This window comes from Stylophora pistillata, chromosome 8, assembly GCF_964205215.1.
Source record: "Stylophora pistillata chromosome 8, jaStyPist1.2, whole genome shotgun sequence".
Lineage (NCBI taxonomy): Eukaryota > Metazoa > Cnidaria > Anthozoa > Scleractinia > Pocilloporidae > Stylophora > Stylophora pistillata.
The window spans coordinates 32,382,672-32,398,485 of record NC_142526.1 but is presented as its reverse complement, the minus strand read 5'-3'; the positions used below and the strand labels follow the sequence as shown (position 1 = coordinate 32,398,485).

Sequence of the window (15,814 nt, the reverse complement as noted above, 5' to 3'; positions counted from 1 at the left end):
GTATGCGCAATATCCACACTAAGGCTGCGCAAATTTGCGATGTAAACAGTGCTCAACGTTCTTTCTCGAAGCAGGGTAAATATTTTAATCAAATGCGATGCATTGAATGGAAATTGTACATTTATCCATTTGCACTTAGACATGTAAGATGATATTTCAGGTACGGTCAAGCGAGGGTGTGGTATTGCTTCTGGTGATTTTTGCGCCGAAAACGTACTAAACTGGTGTGACCTTCAGAAGGTTTTCTTCCCCAATTTTTACAGGGACAAGTGTGCGTGTTTGTTTTCGAAACTGTCGTCAGGTTTGCATCCGGTTTTGTAATTCTTAAGTTTCATAGTTTCTTACAATTCAATTTGAAATTAAATCGTTGTTTCTGTACCCGGTTTTAGCCAACTTAGTATGTACACGTCAACATCCGTTGTTACTCTATTTTTGGTTTCGTCCTTTGTTTCCAATGGGTCACAAGCAAAGCCTTTTATTTTCCAGATTTGATAGCCGCTCGTGTGAGAACCGGAAGTTTATGAAATAGCAAAAGGAAAAAAAAAGAAAATGACCCTTTGATTGTTTTGCCAAAAAAAATTTCCGATACAATAAACTACTTTTATAAGTACATGTGTGGAGGCGCGGTGGCCTCAAGGTTAGTGCGCTCGACTCCGAATCGAGTGGTCCGGGTTCGAGCCCCGGCCGGGACATTGTGTTGTGTTCTTAGGCAAGACACTTTACTCTCACAGTGCCTCTCTTCACCCAGGTGTATAAAATCTCGACGCAATATTTGGCAAAATAGATAGGTAATACTATAAAATCACCAAAATCTAGCCAAAACAATCGGGGTGTAGTTGGTGTTTATCTAACAGTAGATCTCAGTTTCTAAAATCTGCTTTGTGTTTATTAATAGCTCTTCACACCCTAACATCAACATCCATATTCTCCAAACTCTTTTCCATAAATTTCCTCTGACATTGACAAGGAGAATTTGTTTAAAAATCCAAAGTTTCTTGGGTTGATTACATTTGTTGTTTTCGCTCAGACGAAGGGCTAATGCATGAAACATCAGTTTTTAACTTTACTGTGGCCAATTTACAATTTCAACAGTTGATATAACCAATTGACCTTGTTACCCCCACCGACGCAGCACCACAGTTTCTTTAGAAACTTTCACCCTTTATTCATTTATCAATTTCTTTATTCTCACAATATTTATTAATGGTTCTGTGGTTTCCTTGTGAGGAGAATTTAGATGCAGATCATTCCTAGTGTTTTTTCAAAGATTGATGTTTGTTCTTTCTGTACACCAGGTCTTCTTAGCTGATCTTCCAATGAGAATTTTAGTGTGATTGTTTCACCCATGGAACCATTTGCTCAGGACAAGGGTGAAGGAACAAAGAAAGTAATTAGAGGCAATGACAGCTCTACTAACCGCAGACTTAGAGCAAGATCATCAAGGAGCTTAAGCTCTCAGAGACACAATAAAAATCATGCGAAAACCTACAATGGATACCACATCACTAATGGCAGTACTTGGCAGACAGGTCCAGTAAGTCTAACTGTAAGAAATGCCAGTGTGGAGAAAATTCCCTTAGGACATTACAGAAGTGGAAACAATTCAAACAATTTGCACCCAAGCATGCACCTTGATCATTCCAGTAATTTTTCATCGAACTCTAGTGTTGCGAAGTTCAATGCAACACTTTTTTCTCCAACCTCTCATCATACAATTCAAGGATCTGATGTGGAGGAAGCCATGGATATTGATCATCAGGATATGAACGATGAAGGTGTTGGCTTTGAAGGAAATAGTGCATCTGTTTTACAAGAGGAAATCGATGCTTCACGACAGTCAGGAGCTCCAGTAGAAAAACAACCTGTTGAACATTATAATGATATAGATGTTGTTGAATCTTCCTCTTCAGGTGCAAAACCAAAGGTAATTATCATCAATGATAAGATTGTGGGATATTTTGAAAATGTGATTGTACAGTAAGTTTTGATTAGGGTAGTTTAAACTTTGCTTGCAATGTAAGACCACCTAATTTTCTTTGACAAATCATGACACCAGTTTGAAACAGTCATCGATCATTTTATTGTTTTAGGCCAGTTACAGTAAGGTTAATCTGTTGTGGTGGCTCCTTTGTTTGTGTCTAAATTTAGTTATTTCCATCACCAGACTTACATGGGAAGAAAGTGTGCTCTATGCATTATTGATCAAGCTTGTTTGGTCAAGGTGGTTGGATATTGGCTTAGTTCATTTTCTACATGTTTTTGTAGACTGAGATGAAGTTGAGGTCCATTAAAAAGCAAAAAAAAATTAAAAAGCAGCCACAGCAAGGCTAAATCCAGCCATCTTGACTGAACAAACTTGGTCAGTAATGGAGTTATTATATAGCAGAGAGATTTGGATGTAATAAGAATCAAGAATAAATTGTTTATTTTGAGAGCCAGGAAAGAAATTGAACTGTGTTTCTATAGCATGATGGACCCATGAGTTTCGTTCAATGAATTTTCATTCATTTGAGACCTGGGAACAAAAGGGTTAAAATTTTTTTAAATTCCTTAATAGGAAACAAAACAAGAAATGCAGATAACAAAGCCGAAAAAAGAGGCAAGTGAACAAAAGCTGCAAACATTGAAGGCTGCTCTGATTACATCATCAAACAGAAAGAGGCCAATTTACATTGTCCTTCATGTTAGCAACATTCAGATTGGAGAGTTTACAGGAAAAGCATCAGCCCCAGTTAAGGTAAATAAGCCAATGAGTCTGTTTGAAGTACTTCATATCTGACTTACAAGTGTTAACTGGTAATACAAAGAAACTTGTTTAAGGGTTAACACCTTGTTATATGTTCAATCTAGCACTCACAATTAATATTTTCTATTTGTTTAACACTTTTTAAAATTCTCAGGGAAACATTGTATGGATGCCATGATTTGAAGTAGTACTTAATTTTTTTGGCAGATATATGCAGAAAAAATCTTCATAGAAATGGAGACAAATGAAGGTAACCCTCATCCTCTTTACTTTTTTTCATAAGACCTGTGAACAGCAAAGCGAATGCTTCTCACACAAGTAAAACCTCAATTGAAAGTGATAGATCAAATTTGTTTACTCCTAATTAGGAATTGGTTCCAAAACTGTTTCACATCACTTCAGAATTCCCTGTAAAGATTTGACAGAGTGCAAGGTAAATTACTTAATATGTTACTAATGTTCTAATTTTTCTAGTTCATCCCTTTCCTTTTTGGGAAAAGCTTGGACTCACTGCAGCACAGTAGCTGGTTTTAAAATTACACCAGCTAGTGGCTTCAATATTTTTATCATCCAGTATTTTCATCAATAGATACACAATACTAGGGGCCTGTTGACATGAAGGTGGGGGACCCCAGGTTGGCGACCCCAGGTTGGCGAGGTAACCGCCTAGGTGGGATAATCCACCCTCCCATGTGATTTCTTGTATTATATTGATTATGTTTACATGATATGTGGGGTGACCCACTTAGGTAGGTTGTACAATCTGCCTGGTAGGGTAATGCGGTCAGCCAGGGTGACAATTTACCATGTAAACATCTCAAGGTAGGGTAACCTGCCTAGCAGGGGGTTGTGTACATGGCAAAAAGCTCAAAAGCAAAAGGAGTGTGTTTTTAAATTTTTTACATTTCACAACTGTCCCATACAGAACTAAAACAGAGATCACCAGCAACCGCAACAGGCACTCAAGGAGTGTAAAATGTTCATGTTTTGGAATCTTTAGCATTTTATATTGACCATATTTTATTTCTCATATTTTTCCTTATAATGCATTTGGATTCAAATTGTCAACAGTGTTCCTCCAGTCTCCTGTAACCTAACACAGTGCAACACAACATGTGACACTTTCGTGAATAAATACACGCAGGTCTGATAATTAATCTTTTGTCTTTCTTTCAAGCAAAACAGCAACCTCGAGAAAGTTCACCCCATCACCCCAAGGTTTTTAAGATTACATGTAAATGCATTTCATTTTTTTGACCACAGTTAGGCAGGTTACCTCACTTACCTGGGGTCCCCACCTCCATGCAAACAGGCCCTAAGTGCTATTTATGTTGCACATTAGCATAACATGATAGTCTCAGCCATTGTTCGTTCTTTGGATAGGCAAGTTTTGTGGGTTCCCCTTTACTTCTTGTTGCCAAGCCAACTCCTGCTGGAGCAGCTGCCATTTGTGTGAAATGTAAGGACTACGGAAAATTTCTGGACCCTGAAAGTCAAGGTACACCGGCTGCAATATTATGTTTTATCTATTTCCAGGGATTACCATTAAAAGTGATTGTGAGTGAATACTTTTTTTTGCAAATAAACACTTTACTCCCTAACACCTGTGTGCATATTCTCCATACTGTTCCCTATACATTTCCTAAGGTTGTGACAGGGAGAATTTGTTTAACAATCAAGAGCTGCTTTAGTTGGTGATCATTTCCTTTTTTCTCATGACTTTAATGTCTGATCCAGGGAGATATGGTAAGGAGAAGTTAGATGCCATTCACTCTTAGGGATTAAAGGGTGTGTCGTTGCTGGATAACAATTGTACTCAGCTGATTTGATTTTTTTTTTAATACCTTTATTCGCTCACAATACTCAAAACTCAACTCAACTCTCCACTAAACACAAGCACAAGGGCCATAGCAACAAGCCGAGCTGTCAATTCACATAGCAATGCAAAAAAATAATAATAAATAATTAAATGTACAGGAAGTGGGAGGGACAGGGTTAAAGTAATTCTGTGATGATTCATTAGCATGGGGTATGATCATGATTTGTATGATTAAGAAGCTTGACAAGTGCTTAATGTCCATCACTATAATTGTTTTGCATGCAAGAATTTAATCATTTTCTCAAAACTATGGATTGAGGTTCTTGAAAAGTTTTTCTAATGACCTTATCCTTGATCCTCAATCTTTGATCCTCAGGCCTCAATGATCAACCCTTGATTCTCTCTAGAATCAAGTTTCAAGTGAAGAATGTCAACTTACTTTTGAGTGGTACTGTACATCAGTAATTTTTTTTTTTAATTGTACCAGATTTGAAAAAGAGCAGCATCGTTCTGGTGATGAATTACAAAGTGATACCAAGGGACACTAAAGCTGATTTAATTGAGTTGGTGGGTTTTCTGTCAACCTTTCTGTGGTTTTCCTCCAAGAAATAATTAGTTTTAACAGTCTACTCAATTATATTCCTAAGTGAGTATCACTGATGATAAGTGTAATTGTTATCAACATTGTAAACTACACTCAAGGCTTATCATCTCTTTCTTTTAATGTTTTTACTGACTCAGAGCATTCAAGTACTAATAAATTATAAAAACATTTACTGCCACAGTGTTGCTTCTTCATGGGAGTCAAGGCTGTGGTTGAGCAGCACCTGGTGGCTCCTGGCACCTTACTTTTGCTCTTGGATGACTCAGGAATCTTAGTTTTTTCATAAAAAGCATATGCTGGATACTCTGGATTTCACAGTTTTAGAGCACTGGGCTTCCTTCAATTTTTCTTGGAGCACAGCCTTGTGAGAGAGCTCATAGTTTCCCCTAAGCTCTCAATATATATATATATTATCTTATTACACGTTTGTTGTACAGTATCACTGAGTATTTTTACAAGTTGTGCCGTATTTTGACATGCCCACTGGGTGAGTCAAAATACAAACAATGAGTAAAAATGCTCAGCGATACTACACAACAAAACTCTAATAAGAGATTTGGTATCCAACATGCCAAATTGTTATTTCAGTTTAGGTGAATTTTGCAGATATTTCTGGAGTACAAATATTGCGTGATGTTTGTACTCATCTTGCGCATTATTTGTACTCTACAAAGCACAATTGGATAATTATAATAATCAGTAGCAAGGAAACTTATTCAACTTCCAAACTTAAAGGCAAATTTTTTTGTCATTCAAGTTTCAGAACCGTTTTGCTGAACAGCTATCATGGAGTGAGCTGAGGTATATGATGCATCAGCTAAATATCTCATATTGCTTTTAATATCGGTTGTGGTGCATTTCTCTGTAAATGTCATCTTTTTTCTGATTTTGGTCCTTTTTAACTTAACAGCACACAGTCATCTTTGGAGTTGTTTAAAAATAATTCTACCAGAATGGTTGCTCTTAGCAGTATTTTAAACAAATAAAAGAAAGAGGAAGCTGTAGCCTGCAAGTTAGTTATCAGGTACCAGAGATGGGCAAGCTGGGGGGCCTTAACCCATCCTTTTCTACCCTTGAAATGCACCTATGAACATCAACTTGCTTGAAAAATTTTGTTACAACAAGAATGTTAAAATATTGCCTTTGCTGTTATTATCCCAAGTTTAAAGGAAGCGCAAGAATTTCTTGGCAAGAAAAAAGATGTTGTTATGCCTTGTGAAAAGTCTCAAAGTCCACCTTCACCAGATGCAGGAAGCCCAAGCACACTAAGCCCAAGCACAGGAAGCCCAAGCACACTAAGCCCAAGCACAGGAAGCCCAAGCACACTAAGCCCAAGCACAGGAAGCCCAGTCAACTTAGAGCAGAGGAAAATATTAACACCTAAAGGTACATGTAGCTTTCTAGGTCACTGCATGGTGCTGCACATGCAGCGGGTTGCAGCCATGACATGTACATTGTAGTAAAGGCCACGTATACATGCAAGACTAAAGTTTACAGATATAACTATGGGTATTGTTATTCTTCCTGAACCATTGTAAATTACCCCCTTTTTGCCCCTTACCCTTTGTCCACGTACCAATATATATGCTTGGACCGAAACGATCCTAGTATTTTGTTTTTCCAGCAAAAGATAATTTTTTTTTATGTTCATTTATTTATACAGGTAAAATGCATGCTCGGAAAAAGCTGTTCACAGATGAATCAAAGTCTTCTCCGGTAAGGAATTCTTATATCATATTTTGAAAGCTCCCTCTGTGTATTTATGATATAAATGAACATAGTAAGCACCGCCTGATTGATCAATTCAGTTTTTAAGCGGATGCTTTGTCAGATTACAGAGCCCGCATTTGATCTAAATATGTCATAAAAAAGCAATAGAAGGCATTTTTCCGGGTTTTATAACGTGATAGAGCCACTTGGGATGTTTGGAGAACACTCGGAGAGCTTATGAATCACGACCGCCTTCGGCTCGTGATTCATAAGCTTTCCTCGTGTTCTGCCACTGACTTCCCTCGTGGCTTTATCACGTTATAAAGCCCGGGAAAATGTGTTCTGTTGCTTAACTAGATCATCGAGGAAGAGTGGTAACAAGAGGTTCAGGGCCGTAAAATGAGTGGATAGATAGATAGATAGATGGATAGACAGACAGACAGAAAGACAGACAGACAGACAGATAGACAGATAGATAGATAGATAGATAGATAGATAGATAGATAGATAGGTAGATAGATAGATAGATAGATAGACAGACAGACAGATAGATAGATAGATAGATAGATATATAGACAGACAGACAGATAGATAGATAGATAGATAGATAGATAGATAGATAGATAGATAGATAGATAGATAGATAGATATATAGACAGACAGACAGATAGATAGATAGATAGATAGATAGATAGATAGATAGGTAATAATCTTTAGACAGGGTGCGTTCTCACAGAAGTGGTTTTCAGAACGGCCCTGTAAGCACCCACCCAACCCACCCCAGGGGAGGACATCCATCACACAGTATACTCGTGCGTGGGAAATTAACGTCTCCTACCCCTAACCCTGCAGGAGACGGGACCTCCATTTATTCGTCCCTATCCGAGAAGACTAGAATATCTAACCATTTTTTGATGTTACAGAAAGGAAGCATATTCTTCTCAGTTATTTTAAGACCTTGAGTATTGGTCCGGCCGGGGCTCGAACCCTCGACTTCCCGCACAACAGTAGAGCGCTCTATCCATGGAGCTAACCGATCGCTGAAAATTTTGAGTGAAACTTTCACAGTTATCAGAATGTCCATTTTTGTTTTCGTCGGGGGATGGTGTGGTACTGACGTGGAAAAGTGATACATGTATTGTGTGGCAAGTAACCCTTAAAACTGAGATGGTGACGTTCGTCAAAAATGATTGTCTGTTTTTTTTATCTTACAGGCCAAGGAACCGGTATCTCACTGTAGTGGCTTCAAACAGACTGAATCAGGATGTCAGAAGGAAAAAAATGACTCAGCAGACAGCATCATACAAACTCGGAGCAGGCGAAGGAAGGCGTCAGAGGTCCCTAACATGGACAAACCTGAAACAACTGGTTTGGAACCTGTCAAGCTGGATATTCTTCTCCATCATACAAAAATGCAGTCACAAATCACCTTACTGGACCAGCACAGCAAAGAACAAAGAGAGAACTTACAACAACATCAGAAACTGCTGGAAATAGAAAGGGGAAAGCTGCAAGAAATGGAGGCAGAGAAAGAACGACATCTCGGACGAATGAGGGATTTAGAGATAAGTTATTCCACAGATAGAGAACGTCTTCGAGTTTTAGAAAACTCTGTTGTGGAGAAGGATCGCGTTTTAACGCAACAAGGTGCTAATTTAGCTATGATTAACAATGAATTAGAAAGAGAGCGTGTTTCTGTGCGACAGCTTCAAATCGAGCTCGAACAAGAGCGTGAAGCGGGTTCCCATTCGCGTAAAGTTCAAAGTGATCTTGTTCGTGTTCGTCGAGCGCTGGATGAAGAGAAAACTGTGCGCGACATGAGAGAACAGCAACTAAGGGAGAAGGAGACAAACTTGCTCGAAATACAAAGAACACTGAGTGACGAACAACAGGAAAGATTGAGGCTGGAAGAAAAGCTGCAGCAAGCTAGAAATGCTTGCACCCAGTTGGAGAGAAGTCTGGAAAGTGAACGGCTATCGAGTCAGTCCAGTCAAGAAGACATTCAAACAAAGCAGAACACTATTGCTGAACAGTTCAATCTTTTACAGCAGGAACGCGAGGAGAAGAGAGATCTAGAGGAAAGGTTAAGGAACTTACAGCTTCAAGTGGAAGAGGAGCGAAACAGGCGCATCTCAACGGAGAGAGAACTGGATGAAGAAAGAGTGATTGTGCGACAAGATAGAGAGACCCTAGAGCGGGAGCGCCAACAGTATGAACAACGAATCCTTGAAAGCGAACGAACTGCGTCCGAAAGCGAACGTCGGCTGCGAGAATTGCAATCAGCAGTATCTGTGGCGCAAGAGGCCTTGGCCGAATATCGTCGCCTTGAGCCACGTGACTGGATTATTCGAAGAGAGGAAGTAACACTCAGTGAAAACAGTTTGGGTGTAGGGGCCTGGGGAAAGGTTTACGGAGGAACGTTTCGCGCTTGTCAAGTTGCGGTCAAACAAATTCATGATTTGATTCTATCGCCCCACAATCGCAGACTTTTCGAGCGGGAAATGAGTATCGCATCACGATGCCGTCACCCACACCTGTTACAATTTATTGGTGCGACAAATGATGATGGCAGCCCGTTGTTTATAACCGAATTACTCGATTCGGATTTGAGGAGAGTTTTAGAACAGCGCGCCCTACACCAAGAGGAGATCATCTGCCTCGCTTTGGATGTCGCCAAAGGACTCAACTATCTCCATCTTAACAAACCTTTTCCCATCATACATAGAGACATCAGCAGCTCGAACGTGTTGCTATGGAGACGAGATGACTGTTGGAGGGCGAAGCTTTCAGACTACGGAGCAGCAAATTTCATGCGCCAATACATGACAGTAAATCCAGGAGCCAGGATTTACGCTGCCCCTGAGGCCCTTACTTCCCAGCAATCTCCAAAGGTGAACATGTAGACTTGTTATTATTTCCCGCCATGAATTCTATCGTTTGGGAAACGTTCCCTGCGAAGCTTCAGACCCCTTTTGGTTATTGTTTCGAGTTTGCCGCTAGCGATGTGTATTTCCATTGGTTCTCCCTTGTTTTATTTTATTGTCTCCTACTTTTGCTGCCCTGTCATGCTTATTACTTCCAGCTATATTTGGAAGTCTTCATTCGTGAATAAAAACTTTGGTAACTACTGAGAAGTTTTCTCCAGTTACCTTTTGTATCTGATAATTCATCGATAAGGACACTCCTATTCAGGGTATACTTTCTCTAGTTGCAATTGGGTTGTTAAGGTTCCACTATGCGTCACTATGACATGTTGTATTTTCCAGGCGGATGTGTATAGTTACGGTTTACTGCTATGCGAGATGTGCATCAGAGAGCTTCCTGTTCCACAGCAGATCCAACAACAGATAGGCCTGGTAACGAACGGTGTTCTCCGGGAGCTCATTATGCGGTGTGTCCTGGCAGACCCTGAGGCGCGTCCTTCTGTCAGTGAAGTCATCACGGTGCTGGCACAGCAATCGGAATCCATACGAGCGCAGGGACTGGTGTCGTTGAATGGAAGAACAGCTACGTTATAACAACCTACGTAGTATATCTTAATTGTCACGAACGTGTCGGAGTAACTTTGAACTTAGGGGTAACACCAGTACAATTTGCTATGAGAAAGATCTCTCTGCGATTTTTTTTACTCTTTTAAGTATCTTATCGTCTTATTATAACGTTGGGTTTATTTGTCATTTCAAGGAATTTGAATACAAAAAGACAGTGGAGAAAAGAAATAAAAACCAAACTCCTATTTATCATTATGAACTCATGCGTCATAGAAAAACTAAAAAAATGTTGGTGTGGTACTACCTGATTACGCTTCACTTCGGATCTAACAGGTGTGCGGACTATGCAGCCTTAAGCAACGGCTACCACCGTGTAGGGCGGAGTCTGCTAACATGATGACGTGAATACTTGAAAAAACCTGGCGCTTTTCACTTCAAGACCCATTGAACTAATTTGTGGTTGAAAATGCCATTTTAAGCGGCCCAACCGAATTCTTTATGTTTTTAAGAGGGTAATTTCATGAGAATTTAGTAAATTGGAGAGTGGGTGGAAAATGAAGTCCATGACGTCAAAGGAAGAGGTTTTAAAAGTGGAAACCCAGGCCAGATTTTTAAGTGTTGTTCTCGCCGTGTGCTTTGTTTCCATACCGATTACGTAGCGTGTATTTTGAGCATGATATGCATAATTTAAACACGAGCAGGTCTTTTGTTCGTGATAAGTTAACCATGCAGTGTTACAAAGCAATGCTAATAATAATTAGCATTTGAAAAAAATTCTCAAAGGTTATTAATAAGCGACTGAAGTAAACTTTCCGTTAACGTTCACACGTCGGATCTCTGGCAGTTGATGTGCATCTTGGCGAGTTGTTACGACAACTATTGGTGCAACTCTCACGGGCGAGCGATAGAATTAAAGGGTGTGTTAACCACGCCGAGTGAAGTTGCTTTCCACGTAACAAATCTGTTTCTCCAAAGAATCCGAATTGCGACTGATTTCAACTGTAGGAATTGAGAGAAATCAGACATGGGGAATACGGTAAGTGCCCTCCCTTAAGATATTTAGTGTCATGATTCTTATAGTTTGCGGCCTCTAACAGCTGTATTTGATAAATTCAAATTCAAAGTAGTATATATCGTTTCCGCTATAGTTAACCGAAGTTTTAACATGCGCCACACTCACTAAATCCAGTTTGATGCTCAGACGATGCGCTCAGCGAAGAAGGTGACAGAGTTGTTAAGGCTTTATATGAGAATTGAATCTCGGCGACTAACCGAATATGACATTTTATATGTTTATTACTTCAATTCTGCATCGAAATTGATTTAGGCATGATGAGCTGTTCTAAAAAAAAACTCATCCGCTGACCAGTGGCTAACAAGTTATTTCTGTTCTTGCGTTCCATTTGCACGAGCACTTCTTTAATTGTCCTTTAATAGCTGCTCCGTCCGAAAATACATGAGACCATTATAAAAAAATTAAAAAAAATAAAAAAAACCATCAAAAATAGCATAAACGTGCTTCTCCGCAACGAAACAATTAAAAACTGACTATGGTAAATACTATGTTATTATTAGCAGAGTGGGAAGGCCCAACTGATCGCGTGACAAGGAAAATACATTTGGCTTGAGGACGCGGCAAGGTGGTTCATGCATCATGACCGAAAGCCAAATATTTTCCCTCCGGCCCCGCCAAATTCAGTCATTAAACATTTGATATTACTTAAACCCGGACGCAGCTATATCAAAAGCAGACCCGGCTTGCTGAAAAACTTTAGCAAAGCTTACATAATTAAACTTTTTCTCTTCCTTCTTCAAGTCGAGGAGAAATTCATAATTCCTTGAACAACGCGACTTGTTTTCCCATTTCTGTCTAATTCCAAACTTAGATTTCTCGTTCTCGAAAAATGTTTAAATGATAAACATGGATTGCGAGGCAACTTCCACGCTAGCTTACATCAACCCCTTCGGCCTCACACACGTCAGTTTTCATTAGGGTTTTTTCATAGCATTGCGTGAACGGGAATTAAATTCGAAGAACGGTTTGTGAATGTTAAAGATTCTACAAATTCAGTTACACGCTTTTACAAAAACCTTATCTTTCAGAGCATAAAAGAACCTGAACAAATGGGAGAAGTCAGTCAAGAACTCGGCCCACAGGACTTCTCAGATGTCGAGAAAACTTTCCAAGTTGTTGAAAAGGAAAATGAAGAAAACACGGTACCTAGTGAAGAAATCTCGGATACCGACGAGTCAGTTGACAATCTTAAGACCAAAAGCAAAAAGAAAGAGAAAAAGCAAGATGATTTTAAAACGGAGAGCAAAACTGATGAAGAACTTTCCGAAGCACACTTAGAAAAGCAAATTCCCCGTAAGAAGAAGGCCATGAAAACAAAGATTAAACATTTGATGATAGAACTGCATGGAAAAAATGAAATTCTTTCACGAGGAAGGAAAATTCTCGACCGTTTGACTGATGAGCGAGAACGTCACTTAGAGCGGATTGAGGAAAAGGAGCAAGTCATTGAAGGAAAGGAATTTGTTATTCAGTCTTTTCATGAGAAAACGCTCGCATTTATGCAACGAATAGATGAAAAAGAGTCAGAGCTCAGAGAAAAAGAACGATTATTAAATGAAACAAATGATCGAGTTGAATTGTTACAGAAACAGCAAGCCGAACAAGAGGAGATTGTGAAAGAAATGCAGAGCGCGATGGAAAATTTGAATAAGCAGACGAAAAATGGCCATCATTCCAGCGGAGCATTTAATTCTGACTTGGATGTTAGAGTTGAACTTGAGTCCCTTAAAAGAGAAAATGAACGCTTTAAGCTACAACTGCAGGAAAAACTTAGCACCCTTAACGAGAGAGAACGCGAAATAAACTCTTTAAAGCGTGAAAAGGAAACTATTCAAGAGGAGAAAAGATACTGCGATAAAATCAGTCTCGAACGAAAGTTTTCAGTCGATCGATTAAACAGAGAGAAGGAAAGAGGCTTGGCATATCTCGACCAGTTAGAGATAAGACTAAAAGAAAAAGACCAGGCATTGCAGCAAGCTCGAGATGAAAGTATTGAGCTCCGAGATCAACTTAAACGCAAAGATAATTTGCTTTTGGAGAAGGACAGGACTTTGGAAACGTTAGAAAACTCAAGAAAGGGGACTTCTGATCGGTTGGAAAGACTTGAGAAGCAATGGCAGGACGAGCGCAGAACTCACCGAAACGCGTATGATGAGTTACGTGCCGAGAAGCGTGCGTGCGAAGAGCGTTTGCAACGCGTTCAAGCGGATGTAGAAACATATCAAAGGCGCAACCGCGTCTTAGAACGCGAAATTGAAAGAGCGCGTAAAACTACCGACATATTCCGTGGAGATCAACCATGGATGATCACAGGAGAAGAAGTAAAGCTCTCTGAAAAAGTTCTGGGTACCGGTGCGTGGGGAAGAGTCCTTGAAGGAAATTTTCGAGGAACTAAAGTGGCAGTGAAAGAAATCCACGAAATAATTCAGTCAGCTCATAACAGACTCCTCTTCGATCGCGAAATCACGTTTGCCACCTTAGTGAGACATCCTTGTATTCTACAGTTCTTGGCCGTGGCTGACTACCGTACTAGCAAACCCCTCTTGGTGGCAGAACTCATGGATATGTCCCTGTCGCAACTTGTAAAAGATGAGAAAACCTTAGGCAACAGATACATCAGGATTCTAGCGCTTGATGTCGCTTATGGTCTGAACTATCTTCACTGCTTTCGACCCAATCCCATACTCCATCGTGACGTCAACAGCGGCAATGTCATGGTTTGGCGCCAAGGTGACAAATGGCGCGGGAAACTCTGCGATTTTGGGTCAGCAGAATTCATGGGAAGCAGGATGTCGGAGAATCCGGGAAACCCGTTTTACTCTGCTCCAGAAGCAAACAGTTCAAGACAGTGTCCCAAGGTGAAAAAAGTGATAATAATTGTGAAGGGATAAATAATAACGAAGTGAAAAAAAATCACTTGAATTGATCGGAGCTGGAAAAGAGAGAAAAACTGCGTTCGTTCAATGTCTGAGATTTCCCGTTCCAAGTTTTTTGGTTTGAAGTAACAAGACAGACAATAAGTATCGCTTTTTATTTGGATAAGTCACAGGGTAACCTAGTTGAACCCACGAATGATAAAAAAACTTGTTGACTTACTTAGCTTGGCATTCTTCCCCAACCCTGAAACATTTTACTCACAATTAATAAGATTCTATTTTCAATTAAAAACTGAAAAGAAAAGAAAAAGAAAACGGACAAATTTGGATTAATGCCGGTCAGCACCTGAGTAACTGTGCACCCACCCACCCCTCCCCAACCCAACATTCCCCCTTACTTGTTATCAGTTGATTGATGTTAGGGGAGGGGAGGGGCGGGGCGAGCGTGCAGTTGCTCAGATGCTAACAACTTCACATAATTTCTTGTTTGCTTCCTAACAGATCGATGTGTATAGTTTTGGTGTGCTCCTCTGTGAACTCTGCATAAACCAAACACCTAATCCTGCTGAAAGAGAGCGACAAATTGTACTGATGTGCAACAAGGATCTGAGAGAGTTAGCTGAACAGTGCATCGCACCGGATCCGCTTACACGATGTACCATGACTGACGTCATCAATGTGCTGGAGCCCATGACTACGTGAGTCATTATACTAAGGATTTTAGGTCTGAGATCATTTCGCAGATGATTGAAGCTTCCGTGAATTTTATGAAGTTTTCATTCGGGTAACAATACCCTGTAAAGTAAACTATCAGGGATGGTATGAAGTTGTTCCTTCGCTGTCTCTAGAACTTGAAATCGATAAAGTTTTCAATGAATATTTCTAATCGTTGCTATTTCCAGTCAAAAATCAAATAATAGGCAAAGGTAAAATGTAAAAATTGCCAGATAAATAAAACTTTTAAATACAAGACATGAGCGAGGGAGGAAGAGGCGTTAGACTTAAAGTTTCAGTATGTACGTCATTCCAACTGATTCTTCAAAGAGGAACCTATACCCTAAATTGAAACGTGTCGATTTTTCTGGCTAAAAGAGGTGCACATATTATTTCATTTAACGGCTGTTTGGCGGCCTTTGACACATCTACCTACTGATCCTAACGAAAAAATTACTGTCAGTTCTGGATCATGTGTAAGACGTTGAGCAATCAACCTTTATCGGTGAGATGTTGACGCTAATATAAGACGTTTCAAGCGGTAGCCCTTCGTCTTTCGCTCAGAGGAAGGGGGCTAAGGCTCTAAACTTCAGCGTAGAAACTCTATGTGGTGGCCAATTTACATTATCAGCTCAGTTGATAAAAAACCAAATTGCCTTGTTACACTCTCTCGGCACCGACGCAGCACCACAGTTTTTTTAGAAACTTACCCACTTTAGTCATGTTACTAACTTGATTTTTCTAAGTACATGGTGAGAGTAACCTAAACGCCACGCAGT

At 39.9% G+C, this 15,814-nt stretch overlaps 2 protein-coding genes and 1 pseudogene across 7 annotated transcripts in view; 2 read left to right on the top strand and 1 right to left on the bottom strand.

Annotated features, from left to right (window-relative positions):
* Nucleotides 1–24: 24 nt before the first annotated feature.
* On the top strand, nt 25–10,619 carry LOC111329483 (uncharacterized). 4 transcript variants are annotated; one of them, XM_022934225.2, is made up of 13 exons: nt 61–75; nt 161–301; nt 1,296–1,924; nt 2,558–2,737; nt 2,954–2,996; nt 3,115–3,179; nt 4,130–4,244; nt 5,053–5,132; nt 5,927–5,970; nt 6,332–6,555; nt 6,833–6,885; nt 8,094–9,770; nt 10,146–10,619. In XM_022934225.2, the coding sequence occupies exons 3-13, from the start codon at nt 1,346–1,348 to the stop codon at nt 10,395–10,397; spliced, it is 3,312 nt and encodes a 1,103-aa protein (XP_022789960.2). In that variant the 5' UTR covers nt 61–75; nt 161–301; nt 1,296–1,345; the 3' UTR covers nt 10,398–10,619. The 4 variants fall into 4 exon arrangements, with proteins under 4 accessions (XP_022789955.2, XP_022789940.2, XP_088587082.1 ...); XM_022934220.2 differs by lacking the exon at nt 161–301 and having other exon boundaries at nt 25–160; XM_022934205.2 differs by having other exon boundaries at nt 34–301.
* Nucleotides 10,620–10,754: 135 nt separating this feature from the next.
* Nucleotides 10,755–15,814, top strand: part of LOC111329806 (uncharacterized) — a 7,468-nt gene continuing 2,408 nt past the window's right edge. Inside the window, exons 1-3 of one of the 2 annotated variants that reach the window (XM_088730959.1) lie at nt 10,755–11,406; nt 12,474–14,303; nt 14,823–15,019. In XM_088730959.1, coding sequence (XP_088587085.1) covers nt 11,395–11,406; nt 12,474–14,303; nt 14,823–15,019 — 2,039 coding nt within the window. In that variant the 5' untranslated portion in view covers nt 10,755–11,394. Of the gene's footprint in view, nt 11,407–12,473; nt 14,304–14,822 lie in introns of both variants that reach the window. The other variant, XM_022934579.2, reaches the window with a different exon arrangement.
* Nucleotides 14,462–15,814, bottom strand: part of LOC111329732 (QRFP-like peptide receptor) — a 14,133-nt pseudogene continuing 12,780 nt past the window's right edge. Inside the window, exon 8 of the transcript XR_015990877.1 lies at nt 14,462–15,814. This exon is cut by the window's right edge and continues 471 nt beyond it. The product of XR_015990877.1 is annotated as a QRFP-like peptide receptor (transcript).

Bases quoted from the DNA above. Each gene is read 5' to 3' on its own strand.
- LOC111329483 (XM_022934220.2), top strand. From the start codon at position 1,346: ATGGAACCATTTGCTCAGGACAAGGGTGAAGGAACAAAGAAAGTAATT. The intron at 4,245-5,052 runs GTACACCGGCTG...TAATTGTACCAG, and splicing joins TCTGGACCCTGAAAGTCAAG to ATTTGAAAAAGAGCAGCATC. The intron at 6,556-6,832 runs GTACATGTAGCT...TTATTTATACAG, and splicing joins GAAAATATTAACACCTAAAG to GTAAAATGCATGCTCGGAAA.